Source organism: Sturnira hondurensis, unplaced genomic scaffold (assembly GCF_014824575.4).
Source record: "Sturnira hondurensis isolate 20B ecotype Veracruz unplaced genomic scaffold, ASM1482457v3 Scaffold0000880, whole genome shotgun sequence".
Classification (NCBI taxonomy): Eukaryota; Metazoa; Chordata; class Mammalia; order Chiroptera; family Phyllostomidae; genus Sturnira; species Sturnira hondurensis.
Window position 1 is genome coordinate 13,914,401 of NW_028073511.1, and position 13,416 is coordinate 13,927,816.

Sequence of the window (13,416 nt, forward strand, 5' to 3'; positions counted from 1 at the left end):
CACGTGCTTCACTGCTACATTCATCGATAATGCGCCACTAATATAAAAAATACCTAATGTGTAGCCATACTTCAAATTTTGTGAGATTTGCTTCTGTATAATTTCAAGAATATAAACAAACATGTATTTATAAAAGTGTTATTACACAGTCTGTACATATTTCTCGCTTTCATTTGGAAGACAGATGGACAGCCCAGAACTACAGTCAATTCTGGGGAATGACTTTAGAAGAAGGTTTCAGACACCGCCTTGGCACCTTGCCGCCCAGCTCCACACTCCTGAGCATGAATGACATGACAGTAAGTGTTCTCTCTCTCTGACTTACGTCTATGCGTGTGTGTTGGTGTGCTTGTGTATTCATTTAAAGCACTTTCAAATAACAAAAATAATGAGTTTTGAGCTTTCAGAGTTATAATTTTATCATATAAATAAAAAACCTTCCACAAAATGTTTGTTATAGTCCTCAAAATTTCATTAAGAAATTTAAGGTTTACTAAATATCGATGAGGTATACCCTCCTACCTTCAAGAACAATTGTGTATCCATTCTCATGCTAACGATTTCATAGAAATTGTGTTTCAGATTGTTGGTTATTCAGTGACCCAGTGATTTAAGAGAGGCATTAGTCATCCTTATTTTTTAAATAAGCACTGTTATTTTTGTAAATTAGTCTCCTGAACTATCCACTATCACATAAGGATAAAATAAATGCTGATGACTGTGGACATCATATATGCTATGACGATTAAGAAAGGTTTATCCTAAAAAATCCTCAACATTTTGGCCTGGGCAGGTGGCTCGGTTGGTTGGACTGTCATCTCATACACCAAAAGGTTGAGGGTTTGCTTCTGGTTAGGATACAAACCTAGGTTGCAAGTTCAATCCCCAGTCAGGGTGCTAACAGGAGGAAACTGATCAATGTTTTTATCTCGTATTGAAGTTTGTCTCTCTCTTCCTTCCCATTTCTCTAAAAATTAATAAGCATATCCTTGAATGATAGATTAAAGTAATTTTAAAAATGCTCAATGTTTTTATTGAAAGAACATCTTCAAATTTTTTCTGATGGCATGGCAAACTCCTTTGGGAGATTTCTGCATTTGCTAACACTCATGCTTTGTATACTGTGCTGGTTTTCCCTTTCATTATTAACAGGTGTTATCATCTGATAATAGGTATCTTGCATAACTAAGCTTCTGCCTGTGTGATTATCATAGACTTCTAACTCCCACAGTTGCGTTTTACCACCTCCAAGATGTGTGGTGTCTTTCAGGCACACGCACTTTGCAGTTGAGATGTCGATTGTATTTAAGGCCCTTAAACAAATGCCCAGGGTAGAGCTGGGCTCCCAGAATGCTGCGGTACAGCCTCCTGACTGTGAGATACCAGGTCCTGGCTGTCTGGAAGCTCTTAGCATCTCAAAGCAAACGGCTGTTGAATAAATTGTAAATCCACTGGTTTCTTGTGAAACCTTTAATGTGCTTTGCTTTGGAGAGATGTAATTCCCTGAGTTATTATCCCAATTTAAATTCCACTAGTAGAGCCTTCTAAATTATAACTAGTATTAGAAAAGCTAGTAACAGCTGCCATTTATTGAGTAGGTGTGTGTTAAGCACTCTTATACGCACTTTTATACATCATCTCATCTAATTGCCACAGCAACTTGATGTTAGAGGCGCTATAATTATCTACACTTTAAAGAAAAGAAAATTGAGATTGAGAGTGGTTAAGTCACACTGAGATCGAGAGAAGTGAAAAGCCATCACAGAATTACTTAATTTACAGAGCTAAGACATCTTAAAAGATCTGACCCCAATGTAGTCCCCCAGAGTTCCAGTGGAATCAGCTTTGGCCCATTGAAGTGCAAAACAGCAAAAAGCCTTTTTAAATCTTTGACTCAGAGCTAACTGAATGAAATGATCAGCTTGGATGTATTTTTGGATCTTTCCTCTAATCAGTAAGATATAAAATTTTTACAGGTGTGACTCAGATTCATGAGTTTTAGTGACCTAACTATGTCATCGATTTGAAGTTTCTTTTTCCTCGCTGTTTTGTTTTTTTTTTTGGTTTTTTCCTCATCTGGAAAAAAAAGGCAGAATCCTTTAAGAAAAGAAAATTTCATACCTCTATAAGAACTGCTTTTGATTTTATTGAAGCCCTCAGTAAGCCACATACTGGGTGCCTATATACACTTTCTTCATATGATTTTTTAACCTTTCCTTTTTAAGTTTTAGTTTTTGCAACTTGAAATATTTTATATTCTAGAGGAAATGAGATACATTTCTTCACCAAGTTGCCATTTGCCATAGCATAGAAAAATAAATTTAATTCTAAATCATTATTGGCTGCTTAGATTTGTTTGTGTAAAAGTCACTGGGGTGATATTTAAGTGAAAAATCTTGATGATTAGTAGTTTGGGAGAATTTAAATCATGTAACGCTATGAATTACTGTAATACAGTGACATAGTAATTCCAGGAAAGCAATAGGGAAAATTTGGCTCATCTGTAAGAGCTGCATCTCCCACTTATGACGCAAGGCCAGGAACTAGCTTCTTATTCCTAGGGCACAGTAACTTGAGGATTGAGGGCCTTTTGAAAGTTTCTAAGTGTTGGCATGGTCCTAATATCTGGTTAGATAATAAGAAAATCAGAAATATAACAAGTACTTCTGAGAAAGAACATGAAGTTAATATGGACTGAAGTACAGTGGCAACTACAGGAAGAGCTAAAAAATAGCTTAATTCTTAGCCTGGTGAATACATAGAAATATCCCCAATATATCAAATTGCCACTGAGTAAATTGAAAATTAAGTATTTTTTGTATGCTTCTAGATAGCTCCCACACCATTTCCCCCCCTTTTTTTTTTGCCATTTTCAACATGGGATGATCTGTATATACAGTTATGTTAGGCAGTTGATCACATTGGTAATCATTTTGCTGGGAAACTGCAAAACATCTTCCTTTCCTTGACCACATTTTGTAGACGCAGGTGGGGTTTCATGCAACTCTGTATCTTAGGTGGGAGTGATAAGGCATGAGTCATCCCTAGTTCCTGTGGAAGCTCTTCTCTTCCCTGCCTGGATTCCTGGATTCATTCCTTTGCCTATGTCACCATTTCCAGAATGTGTCTGCTGAGGATGAGTAAGTTAGAGGAATATCGGTAAGGGGTGTACACAGAGTTCCACAATCATATAAATCTAAAAAGTTGGTTTGATCTATATGAAATAGTTTAATGAAAAAAAATTTTTGGTAGAGTGTGAATAATAATGAAGATTGGAAGCATGTTGGTTGTAGCATTTTAGAAACAGGTAATTTAAAGATTTTTGGAAGTCTTTCCTGGATGGTGATCTGAAATGAGGGCAGACAAAAGGAAGCATAAACTTAATGTTTTCTCTGGGTACAGGCTGAGTAGATAAGAGGAAGTGAAAAAGGGAAAGAAAGAAGCCTGAGAGGACCACTGTCTAGACCACGTAGCTCCTGGCTGGGTACAAAGACTGCTTCACCCACTCTAGGATGATGGCTAGTGTCAGGTCAACACTAGTGTCAGATCAGCCAGCACTGGCTGATCAATCCATGCTTAAATTTTCCCTATAGGTGTGTTATCTTGAGACTGTTCAAAGTCCTGTCTCCATTGTACAGCTCTGTTCTAAATTGTTCTACACTATAAATGTTAGGAACAACCGAGTTAATCAACATTGAAACTTTTGCCGTATGGATAGATTCACAGAGGGGCTGATTGGGAGCAAGGCATCAGAACTTGGGCTCCCACAAGAACTTTACATTCTACTCATTGAGTCTTTTGTCTCCTTGAACCAAACTGTTTACTACATGGTTTAACATATCTTCCTTATGAAGACGCATACTATTCATTTGTATGTTGAACACATTGAGAATCTTTATTCCAACAACTTTTTCCCCAGTGTTTCCTAAATTTATAAAATCAGAGATTTTTTGTTTGTTTATAATGATTATTAATATTTCCCAAGATTTAGGTGCCATGAAACACATTTTAGGGAATGCTAATTTAAGCTAAAATATTGACATTAGAGTGGTGGAGGGTGTAGAGGGTTATTTGTATAAAAAAGAACATTCTCAGTATCTCAGGAAAAAATGGAGTCAACTGATTATTGTGACTGTATGCAAAACTGACTGAGGTCCTTTTGAGCCAATAGACAGGTCATAGCTGAAGTCTGTTAATAGGAATGTGTAGGCCAGTGTGTTTACCCATGTGGCACTATTCCATATACTATCCAGCCACTGTGCTTGGGTGTTGGTCTGGCTCCTCCACTTATTTGCCTCAGTTTTCTCCTCTCTGAAATGGTGAGAGCGGTGGTATGTAGCTCTTAAGGTAGTAAGAAGTCTATGAAACACTGAACAAGAAGGGCTGGGCACAGTACAGTACTTAGACTATAGTAAAGCACTAAGGGAATATTATTACGTAAGTTCTTTCTCTCTTGGAGTAACCTTAGGAGAATATCAAGCTTCTGAAATAGGTTAATTCTGTAAGGACTAAATGATCCAAAGCCTTGTTATTTAGCGCATTTTATTCACAAAGAAAGGTGTAGCTCTGGATTTATTGACCCTTATATAACTCTGGTGAATCTAAAAGTTTTTCTACTGTGCTCCTAAATCAAATCAAACCATATCAAAACAAATATAAGCAAATCAACTCTGTGCCTGATTGTTTTTCTAGATATAATATTCAAGTGCTATTGAATTTGGAAAATAACTTCAAAAAGCTCCACTGTGTTATATCCTATTATAAATATTACAAATATTTTGAAAAAATGTATTATTTTCAAACAGAAAAGGGGAAATTAAGAGTTTATTTGTATATGCAGTTCAGTTAAAAATAAATTTTAAAGTTTTTTTAAATTAAATTTATTTGATTATTTTTCAAGTACAGTTTTCTGTCTATTACTCCCATCCCATCCCACCCCCGTCCTTTTCCCTCCCCCCCATTTCCACCCTTCTCAGCTTTGTCCATGTATCCTTTATATATCTTCCTCTAAATATCTCCCCTATTTCCCCTAAAATTCCCTCCCCTCTCCCTTCTGGTCACTGTCAGCCTGTTCTGTATTTCAGTGTGTTTGGTAATATTTTGCTTGCTTGTTTGTTTTGTTGTTTAGCTTCCTGTTAAAGGTGAGATTATATGGTATTTGTCCTTCAACACCTGGCTTATTTCACTCAGCATAATGCTTTCCAGTTCCATCCATGTTGTTGCAAAAGGTAGGAGCTCCTTCTTTCTTTCTGTGGCATAGAAGACTTAAATATAAGCCATGACACCATTAAAGTCCTAGAGGAGAACATTGGTAGGGAAATATCAGATATTTCATGCAGCAACATTTTTACTGATATGTCCCCTAGAGCAAGAAATATAAAGGAAAGAAGGAACAAATGGGATCTCATCAAAATAAAAAGCTTCTGCTCGGCCAAAGAAAATGGCATTAAAATAAAAAGATAACCAACTGTATGGGAAAACATATTTGCCAATGATACCTCAGACAAAGGTTTAATCTCCAAAATATACAAAGAACTCACATGACTTCACTCTAAGAAGACAACTAACCCAGTTAAAAAATGAGGAAAGACTTGAACAGACACTTTTTAAAGTATTTTTTTGTTGTTGCTGATTCTCCAGGGAGAACAATAAAAGTTAATTAGCAAAAGCTGTTACAGATAAGCGTCACATCTAAGGTGAAGCTATTTGGGCACTATTAAAACACTAAGAATCCTCATGTAATATTTAAAACCAGTAGCTATACTATATTGAATGATATGAGACTGATGTATATAAAACTGTTCTAAATTTTGTTTGTCAAACTCACAGCTTTCTCGTACATCTTTTCTCACTCAGCGGGTCTGAATGACTTCAGTGTGTTTTAGTTGGCACTACTAGCAAAAGAAAAATAATGTTTGTTATCCTACAGTTTGTTAAACTAAAATAATATTTTATGTGTTAGGTAATAACCTTTAAAGCCAGCGATCATAAATGCAAATTTAGTAAGCTGGATACTTTATCATGGTCTAGATAACACATAGCATTTGACTGACTGAATTTATTTCTCTAGTCATTAGTTATAAGAGGAAAAAATTGTTTTTTTTTCCTTTCTAAAATACATTTCAATGATAGCAAAAACTGAGGGATGGGAAGTACCTTTGGAAAAAGTCAAAGTGAAGTCATTACCAATTTTAGTTTTTACTCTTCATAAGTTGTTGAAATTTTCAATTTGATTAGTAATAACCCTGCCTGAGCAAACATCTTCCACTCCATTCTAACAATGTTTGTCACTGGCATAAACAGAAGGCTGTGTAGAAACTGGAACACCGACTAGAAACATGAGAAACACATTTATATAGTTATGTTCATTATATAACATTGAGTAAACTGTTTTTCCCATAAAATTGATGTTTAGTTCCACATGAGGCAAATGACGTCAGGCTTTTGCAATAATTTTATGAAGTGCAGTAGGTGCCCATCAATGCTGCAGGTCAAGGCCAAGGCCAAAGGTCATAGTGGAATCTCTTGAAGTACTTATTTCCCTCTCCTCATCTCAGAATCACCTCCTCTGTGTAGGTAAAGAGTGAGGGGCAGAATAGGATGCTCGTTGCTTTGCTGTCCCTAAGAGTTTTAAAATTCAGAGATCATTGAAGGATTACTTACGTCTTCTCAAGTGTCTGTCTTTTCTTTCTCTCCCTACTTCTCTGAATGAAATCCCAAACACTTTGGTAAATTTTAGGAAGTATACACCCAGCCTCACTCCTTATTCTACTGATTTTGTGGCAGAATGAATGTCTTAGCTCTCAAATCAGGTCCTGAATTTTCAGTTTCATTTTCTATACTAGTCACAGTTGAATGCATAATGGTGTGGTTTAAATGGACGTGACGGGCACAAAACACCATGAGGCTGAACTGATCAATGCAAGACAAATTTTCGAAAAGAAATATGAAAATTAATTTTGTCCCTCTCTAGCAGCAAATATTTAGAGCTGCTAAAAAGTAGATTTCTGAAGTGATTTGTTATGTGGATATAGACTCCTGCTTTCTGGCCTCCCTAAGCCTTGGTCTATCTAGTTCAAAGTATGGTTCTTCTCAAAGTTTATTTTATGAAACAGTAGTTCTTTGATCTGCGTCACAATAAAAATAATGTGAGATAAAATAAAACACTTCATGAACATTATTTTCATTCATTCCAGACTCACAGTCTTAGATACTTTATAAAACACATTGCAGTGAGGAGAAAAATCTATTTAATCTTCAAAGCCATTGTTTCTCAGAACTGTTTGATTAATTAACTCTTTCTTTTGTAGTGATTGATTATAATACTTCAAAACTAGTGCTGGTAGAAACTCATTGTAGGACATATCATAGTTCATCAATTTCTAGATGCACATTTTCTTCACTTTTTTACCCTCTGAAATTGGGATGTGTCTTACTATTTGATGTCCTGGGCTCGGTGGAGTATGGTTTTGCCCTAGCAGCTTTCATGTCAGTTATGTGAGCTATTTTAGTGATGATCAGACTCAGTTGAGAGTGACAGATGTCCAAAATGACAGTATCTTGAATAACATAGAAATTGATCTCTTACCAGCAGTTCTGGGGTGGGTGGTCCTTTGCTAGAGTTGCATTTCTTGCTGTTGGATTCTCAGATTTCTTTTTTTCTTGTTCCATTTTCCAGAGCCTTTATGTCCAAGGCCATAAAATGGTTCAAGAAGGTTGTTCTATGTTTATCTATTATACCCAAATTCTTAACAGCAGCAAAATGAAAAGAAATCACTAAAAAGTAGTAAAAGCAAAGTGTCAGATGTCTTTTCAGGAAAGTTCTCAGACTCTCTCAGTGACACTTTGTCTTATATCCTACACCCAGTAGCCAAAAGGGGCTTGGGAATCTAGTTGTTTTTTAAGCTTGTGTGTACTGAACTTAGATCGTTCTTGCTATGAATACAGAGGAAGCCTGTGAAGGGGGAAAGAGGGGCGAACTAACACTACGTGCTCTGGTGTTTTTCCTGAGTATTGATATTTACCAGAAGTAGATCATTTAAAAAATCAATCTATAAACAGAAAGTAGAGAAATATCAAAGCGCAACTCCTTCAGAGTTAAGGCACAAAGGCAACTATTGTTAAAGATAAAAAATTCATTTCGCCATTAGCAACCAGAAAATTAGCTCTTTCCTCTCCAATATCAAATAGTTTAGAAGAAATTTCTTGGTGTGTATGGCCTCAGATTGTGAGGTCAGCATGGAATGATATTGTCTGTTGCCTTCCTTTGATTCTCTGGTCTCTCTGATTACCCAAATGTCAATGGAGGAAAGTGCAACTGGAAATACAGGGAGTGATTCACATGATGGATATTGTGTAAATATGGGCTCGTAGTAGGAACGTCTAGAATGTCCAGAATTTGACTAGTTTGTTCTCAAGCTGCTCTGAGATTGTTCTGATTACTCTTTCAGAAATTTTGATTGAATTAAATGCAGGAATTACTGTAAAAAATTCTCCAGGGTTAACCACTGCATTTAACTTTAATATTGGTTCACAATATCTTTAATCACTAATTTCTAAATGGAAATATTGAAGTAGGGAGACCATTCAAATTTAACCTCAAGTTTGACTACTGCTCATTTGGAAATATAATTAGATTATGATTAAATGATCTTTTTTAAATGTAAGTATCTACCTATTTTTGCGATTGTCATTTTGTAATTTCTGTCACTCTCAGCTGATCTTCTTGACTCTTACTTTATTAAGCTAACTTTTGGCCAAACAAACAAAAAAGTATTTTTGAAGCTAAATTCCTGTTACCAGTTCCTGAAAGCTGCTATTCTGTGGTGTTTACCTTAATTTGTAGGCTCTAAAAAGCACTCACTTCATAGGAAAATTATGTAATAATTTAATGTAAAAATAGTAATTATATAACAATGAGATACAAAATGTCCTCTGTGTTTATTATATCAGATTATGTAGTATCATAAAGCAAATAAAATTGCAAAGTAATATATCTCCACCAGGCTTATTTTTAGGAAAAAAGTAATCAAATAAGTGGTAAAAAATCTTGAAAGACCCAAAAGGTGGGCTTCATGAATTGATCTGGCTTAGTGAGTTGATAAAAATGTTTTCAATAAAAATGTTAGTTTACATATTGTTTCTCTACTGCTTTATCTAAATAGAAGGATTAGTCATTTATACTTTTAACTTTTGAACACTGTAAGTGATAATAACAAAAATGGGTGCTTGTATTATAATTTAACTTCATGTGCCCATAGGGGTAAACCTGATTTTTTTTAAATTATTTTATTTATTTATTTTTAGAGAGAAGGGAAGGGAGGGAGAAATAGATGGAGAGAAACATCAGTGTGTGGTTGCCCCTCAGATGGCCCCTACTGGGGACCTGGCCCAGGCATGTGTCCTGACTGGGAATCGAACCTGCAACCCCTTCATTTGCAGCCCGCACTCAATCCACTGAGCTACACCAGCCAGGGCTAAACCTGATTTTTTTAAAAGATGAAATCTACCACATAGATAGCTATTTTCTTATTATCACCAGATATATATTGAATACCTCTCATGCACAGAGCTCTCTGGTAGGTGCTGGAATGTGGACGTTCAAATAACTCAGTCCTGCTGAAGTGTGTTTGAAGTAATGGTTATATCTTTATTGCTTCAACAGAGAAGGGAAATATCCTAGCTATGGCATGAATTAAGAATGATGAAGCAATAATATAAAAACCAACATCTATTTTCTTGGAAACTTGAGTATTATAACTGCTTTAAAGCACATTCAAAAGCCACTAATAAAATTGGAAGGCATGAGGGTTGCAGGAGAAATGTGTACAGCAGCCTCCCACGGGGGATATGTTCTAAGGCGCCCAGGGTATACCTGAAACCGTGAATAGTACCAAGCCTTATATATGCTATATTTTCCCATGCATAGAGAACAATGATAAACTTTAACTTAAAAAGTAAGCCCAGTAAGAGATTAATAAAAATAACTAAACATAAAATAGAACAATTCACAACAATATACTGTGATCAAGGTTATGTGAATGTGGTCTCTGCCTCTCTGTCTGTGATAACTGATCTGGTAACCAAGGGGACTTGTAAGTGAGCAATGGGTGGGGGGTGTATACAGCATGGATACACTGGACAAGGGGACGATGCACTGCCCGGATGGAGTGGAGCAGGGTAGGGTGGTGCGGGATTTTATGGCACTACTCAGAATGGCATACAATTTAAAATGTATGGGTTGTTTATTTCTGAGATTTCCCGTGTAATATTTTCAGACCATGGTTGAACTTGGGTAGCTGAAACTATGGACCACAAAACCACTGGTAAGGGAGGGCTACTGTATTTCTGTCCCAGTTAGAAAGACCCCTTAGAAGACTGAGTCTATGTCCCTCAAACTATCTATTCAGAGCAGTAAATTTATTCAGCCCCAACTATGAGTGTTTGTGATGTGGTCGGTCTAATGGCCTACAATCCAAAGTCAGTGGGATTTCTACGCTACCGCTCGTCAAGTTTTCATGCAGGCGCTCTTCTGTGATCTGTCTGCTGTTTTCTATCACTTTCCTCCCATCACCTAAATAACAGTGTGCTTAGTAATGGAACTCAGGATTTAGTAACTTTCTTATCAAGTGATAATCCTTCTTCAAATCAAAATGGAACTTTCTCATTAGACTTCAAATTTATAAATATTTTGGATGGATACCTTTTCAAGCAGATATGTAAATTCTCAATTTTACTTTAGTCTTTAAAAGTATTATATATTTGTCAGGAGTAATTTTGCTTGCAATATATTGGGTTAATAGTTTGTCCTATTCAATGTACAATGATAAAACTTTTAAATAGGTAACATTTTAGCTTTCATGGAAATTTTACTTCTGTTGCAAAGCCTCTGTGTGTTCCTGACAAAGTAGGGAAATGATAATTGGAACATAGTGTTAAGAATTTTAAAACCTGGGTACCTGGGTCTATTTCAAGGCTACTTCTTATGTAACTGAGAGGCCTTAGCATGTCATTAACTTTTAGAAGTTTGTTTCCTCATTTACAAAATAGAGTGAGTAATATTTGCTCTGATTATATTAGAGGTACTGAGAAGAGGAAATAAAATACTAAGTATTAAAATGCTTAAAAACTTGAAAGCCTCAAAATAGAATCAGTCTAAAAAAATGCATACGTGTGTGAATATGTGTGTATGCATAAGTGATAAAAACAATAGATCCTTACTTGGTTTGAGTTCTGATTATTTATGGAAGTGAAGCTTATCACTTTTTAGAAAAGTTTGAAAAAGAACAGGGCATTGGGTTTTAGATTTTCTTTGAGTGACTTGAACAGAACAAGGTCTATAGCATTTAATTCATTTTCTTGGAAAGAGAACGGCTGAAATCGACTCTGTCAGGACTTTGATACAGGCTCTTAAGACCCAGTGGTATTGTGTACTTGGTGTTACACATTTTCTGACGTCCTTTTTAATCCTCAAAGGTTTTGTAAATGTCGACCAATTTGTCCCAGTTTTGTTTCCCAGTAATTGGTGTAAAATTGCTGTTCCTTGTGTCTCCAAGTGTGTTAATGCATAGTTGCCACGAAGGCATTGTTTCAAAATTGATTTTGAATCACACACACTCTCCAACAGAGGAGAGACATAAAAGTAAGCATTAGTTATGAGGCCAAATTTAAACACCATCATGTGGTCTTTCACAAGGATGCCCAAAGTGCTGATTTAAGATGACAAGCATTGGCCAAAATTATCATACTCTATGGTCACCCAGAAAAGCATTCCGTGTACTGTTGTTGTGATTTTGCACTATGCAATGATTCCCTGTATTGAATTATCCTTTTTAAACATATATGAAATAGAAATTGGATATAACTAATGCTTTTTCAGGATACCGCTCAGACAACTTCAAGGTACAAAATAAAAAGTAATAGCAAACATTATAAAAGGGCATGGACTTTTCTTAGAAGGGTTATTGCGTTGCACTTGAAAAAAAATCTGACACATATGCTGCTTCTTCTGTAGGCTCCTTTACCTGCAGTAAGTGACCTTCCAGAGTTTTTTGTTGCTTCTTATAAATGGCCTGGATGGATTCATGGCCCACTGGATCAAAAGAATTGTGCTGCATCGTGGGCATTTTCCACTGCAAGTAATAACGTCATTTTAATTACTTTCTTATGTGTTTTCCTTTTGCCTCCAGATCCTGTGGCAGTAATGGAAAGGGTTGAAAATTTAGAATATTTAAGAATTAATGTTTGGTTAATTAAAATAAAATTTTATTTTTACCAGAGAAAGCAACCTGAAGATTATATAAAAATCAATTTGACTCTGGTAATGGTTCTGTAGGGCCTAATCTTAAGTAGAGAGTAAATCAAAAGAACAATGAAGAAAAGTTGCCAAATTTGTTTGTTTTTTGAGAATTAAGGCCAGATAATTAGAGGGGCTTAAGGTTCCTTTTTAATGCATATTATAATACTAATACACACACACCCACACAGTTCTTAAACTCTTTTCTTTTAAAAATATATTAAAACTGGTAAACTAATTTGATATAAAGTAAGACCAGAATTAACTGATAAAGGATTAAATGGGTTTAATCTCACTTTAGATAGAAATAAATATAAAGGTTCTGAGTTTAAAGTAATACAACTGGTTTTCTAATAAGAGTAATTTCTCAATTAATGTTGCTGATCATTCAAAAGTGTAACAGTATATCTTTTATAGCTATTTTTGTGTAACTTTGCAAGTCCAGTAAATCAGTACTCAGGTTAATAACCAGATTTGGTCTCCAAGTAATCCTCCAAGGAGTACACATTCCAGCAATTAAATCCACACTAACACAATATTTATTGGCTGCTATCAAAGCCCTTCATGAAACTGTGCTCTAAGCTTTAAAGGTAATTCCAAAAGAGCACTCGAAACCAGTCTAAGCACCTAAAGCATTGTCGAATAAATGCAGAGACTCTTAGAAGAGCGAGCTCTGAAGAGTGACATTCCTTGGGATGGACAAGTGCTGAATGAAAGCTTTGGGTAAATAGCATTACTTCATGGTATCAACTGGCTTGTTGTAGAAATAGTGCCATTAGCCACGGTCGCCTCCTGGGGGCTCCCTCTGTTAACTCGGTGCTACTGCCCACTCCCCCAGGATAAACACTCCTGGACTGTCTGGTGTTTGCCTCACTATAGTAGAGATAATCAGGGGGACCTCATTGAGCCTTGGTGCAGATGGGTGGAAAGAGATTTAATCGGATAATTTATTTGTCATTCTATATTCATGTGGTTAATGTATTACACCTCCTAGGATATGTAAGAATTTTGCTTTAACTTTAGGGAAGACCAGTATTTCTGAAGATGTCTTAGGGAAGACGGTGATGGTGAAACGCTGAGAGTAAACTCGCTGGGCTGATTTAGACAGTGTGTTTTGGGAT

The 13,416-nt window shown here is 35.9% G+C and overlaps 1 protein-coding gene across 2 annotated transcripts in view; it reads left to right on the plus strand.

Moving 5' to 3' along the window:
- The window catches only part of TINAG (tubulointerstitial nephritis antigen), an 82,462-nt gene that overhangs the window by 15,132 nt on the left and 53,914 nt on the right, over positions 1–13,416 (plus strand). For both annotated transcript variants that reach the window (XM_037055089.1, XM_037055093.1), the window contains exons 4-5: positions 185–299; positions 12,014–12,137. In XM_037055089.1, coding sequence (XP_036910984.1) covers positions 185–299; positions 12,014–12,137 — 239 coding nt within the window. The remainder of the gene's footprint in view (positions 1–184; positions 300–12,013; positions 12,138–13,416) is intronic.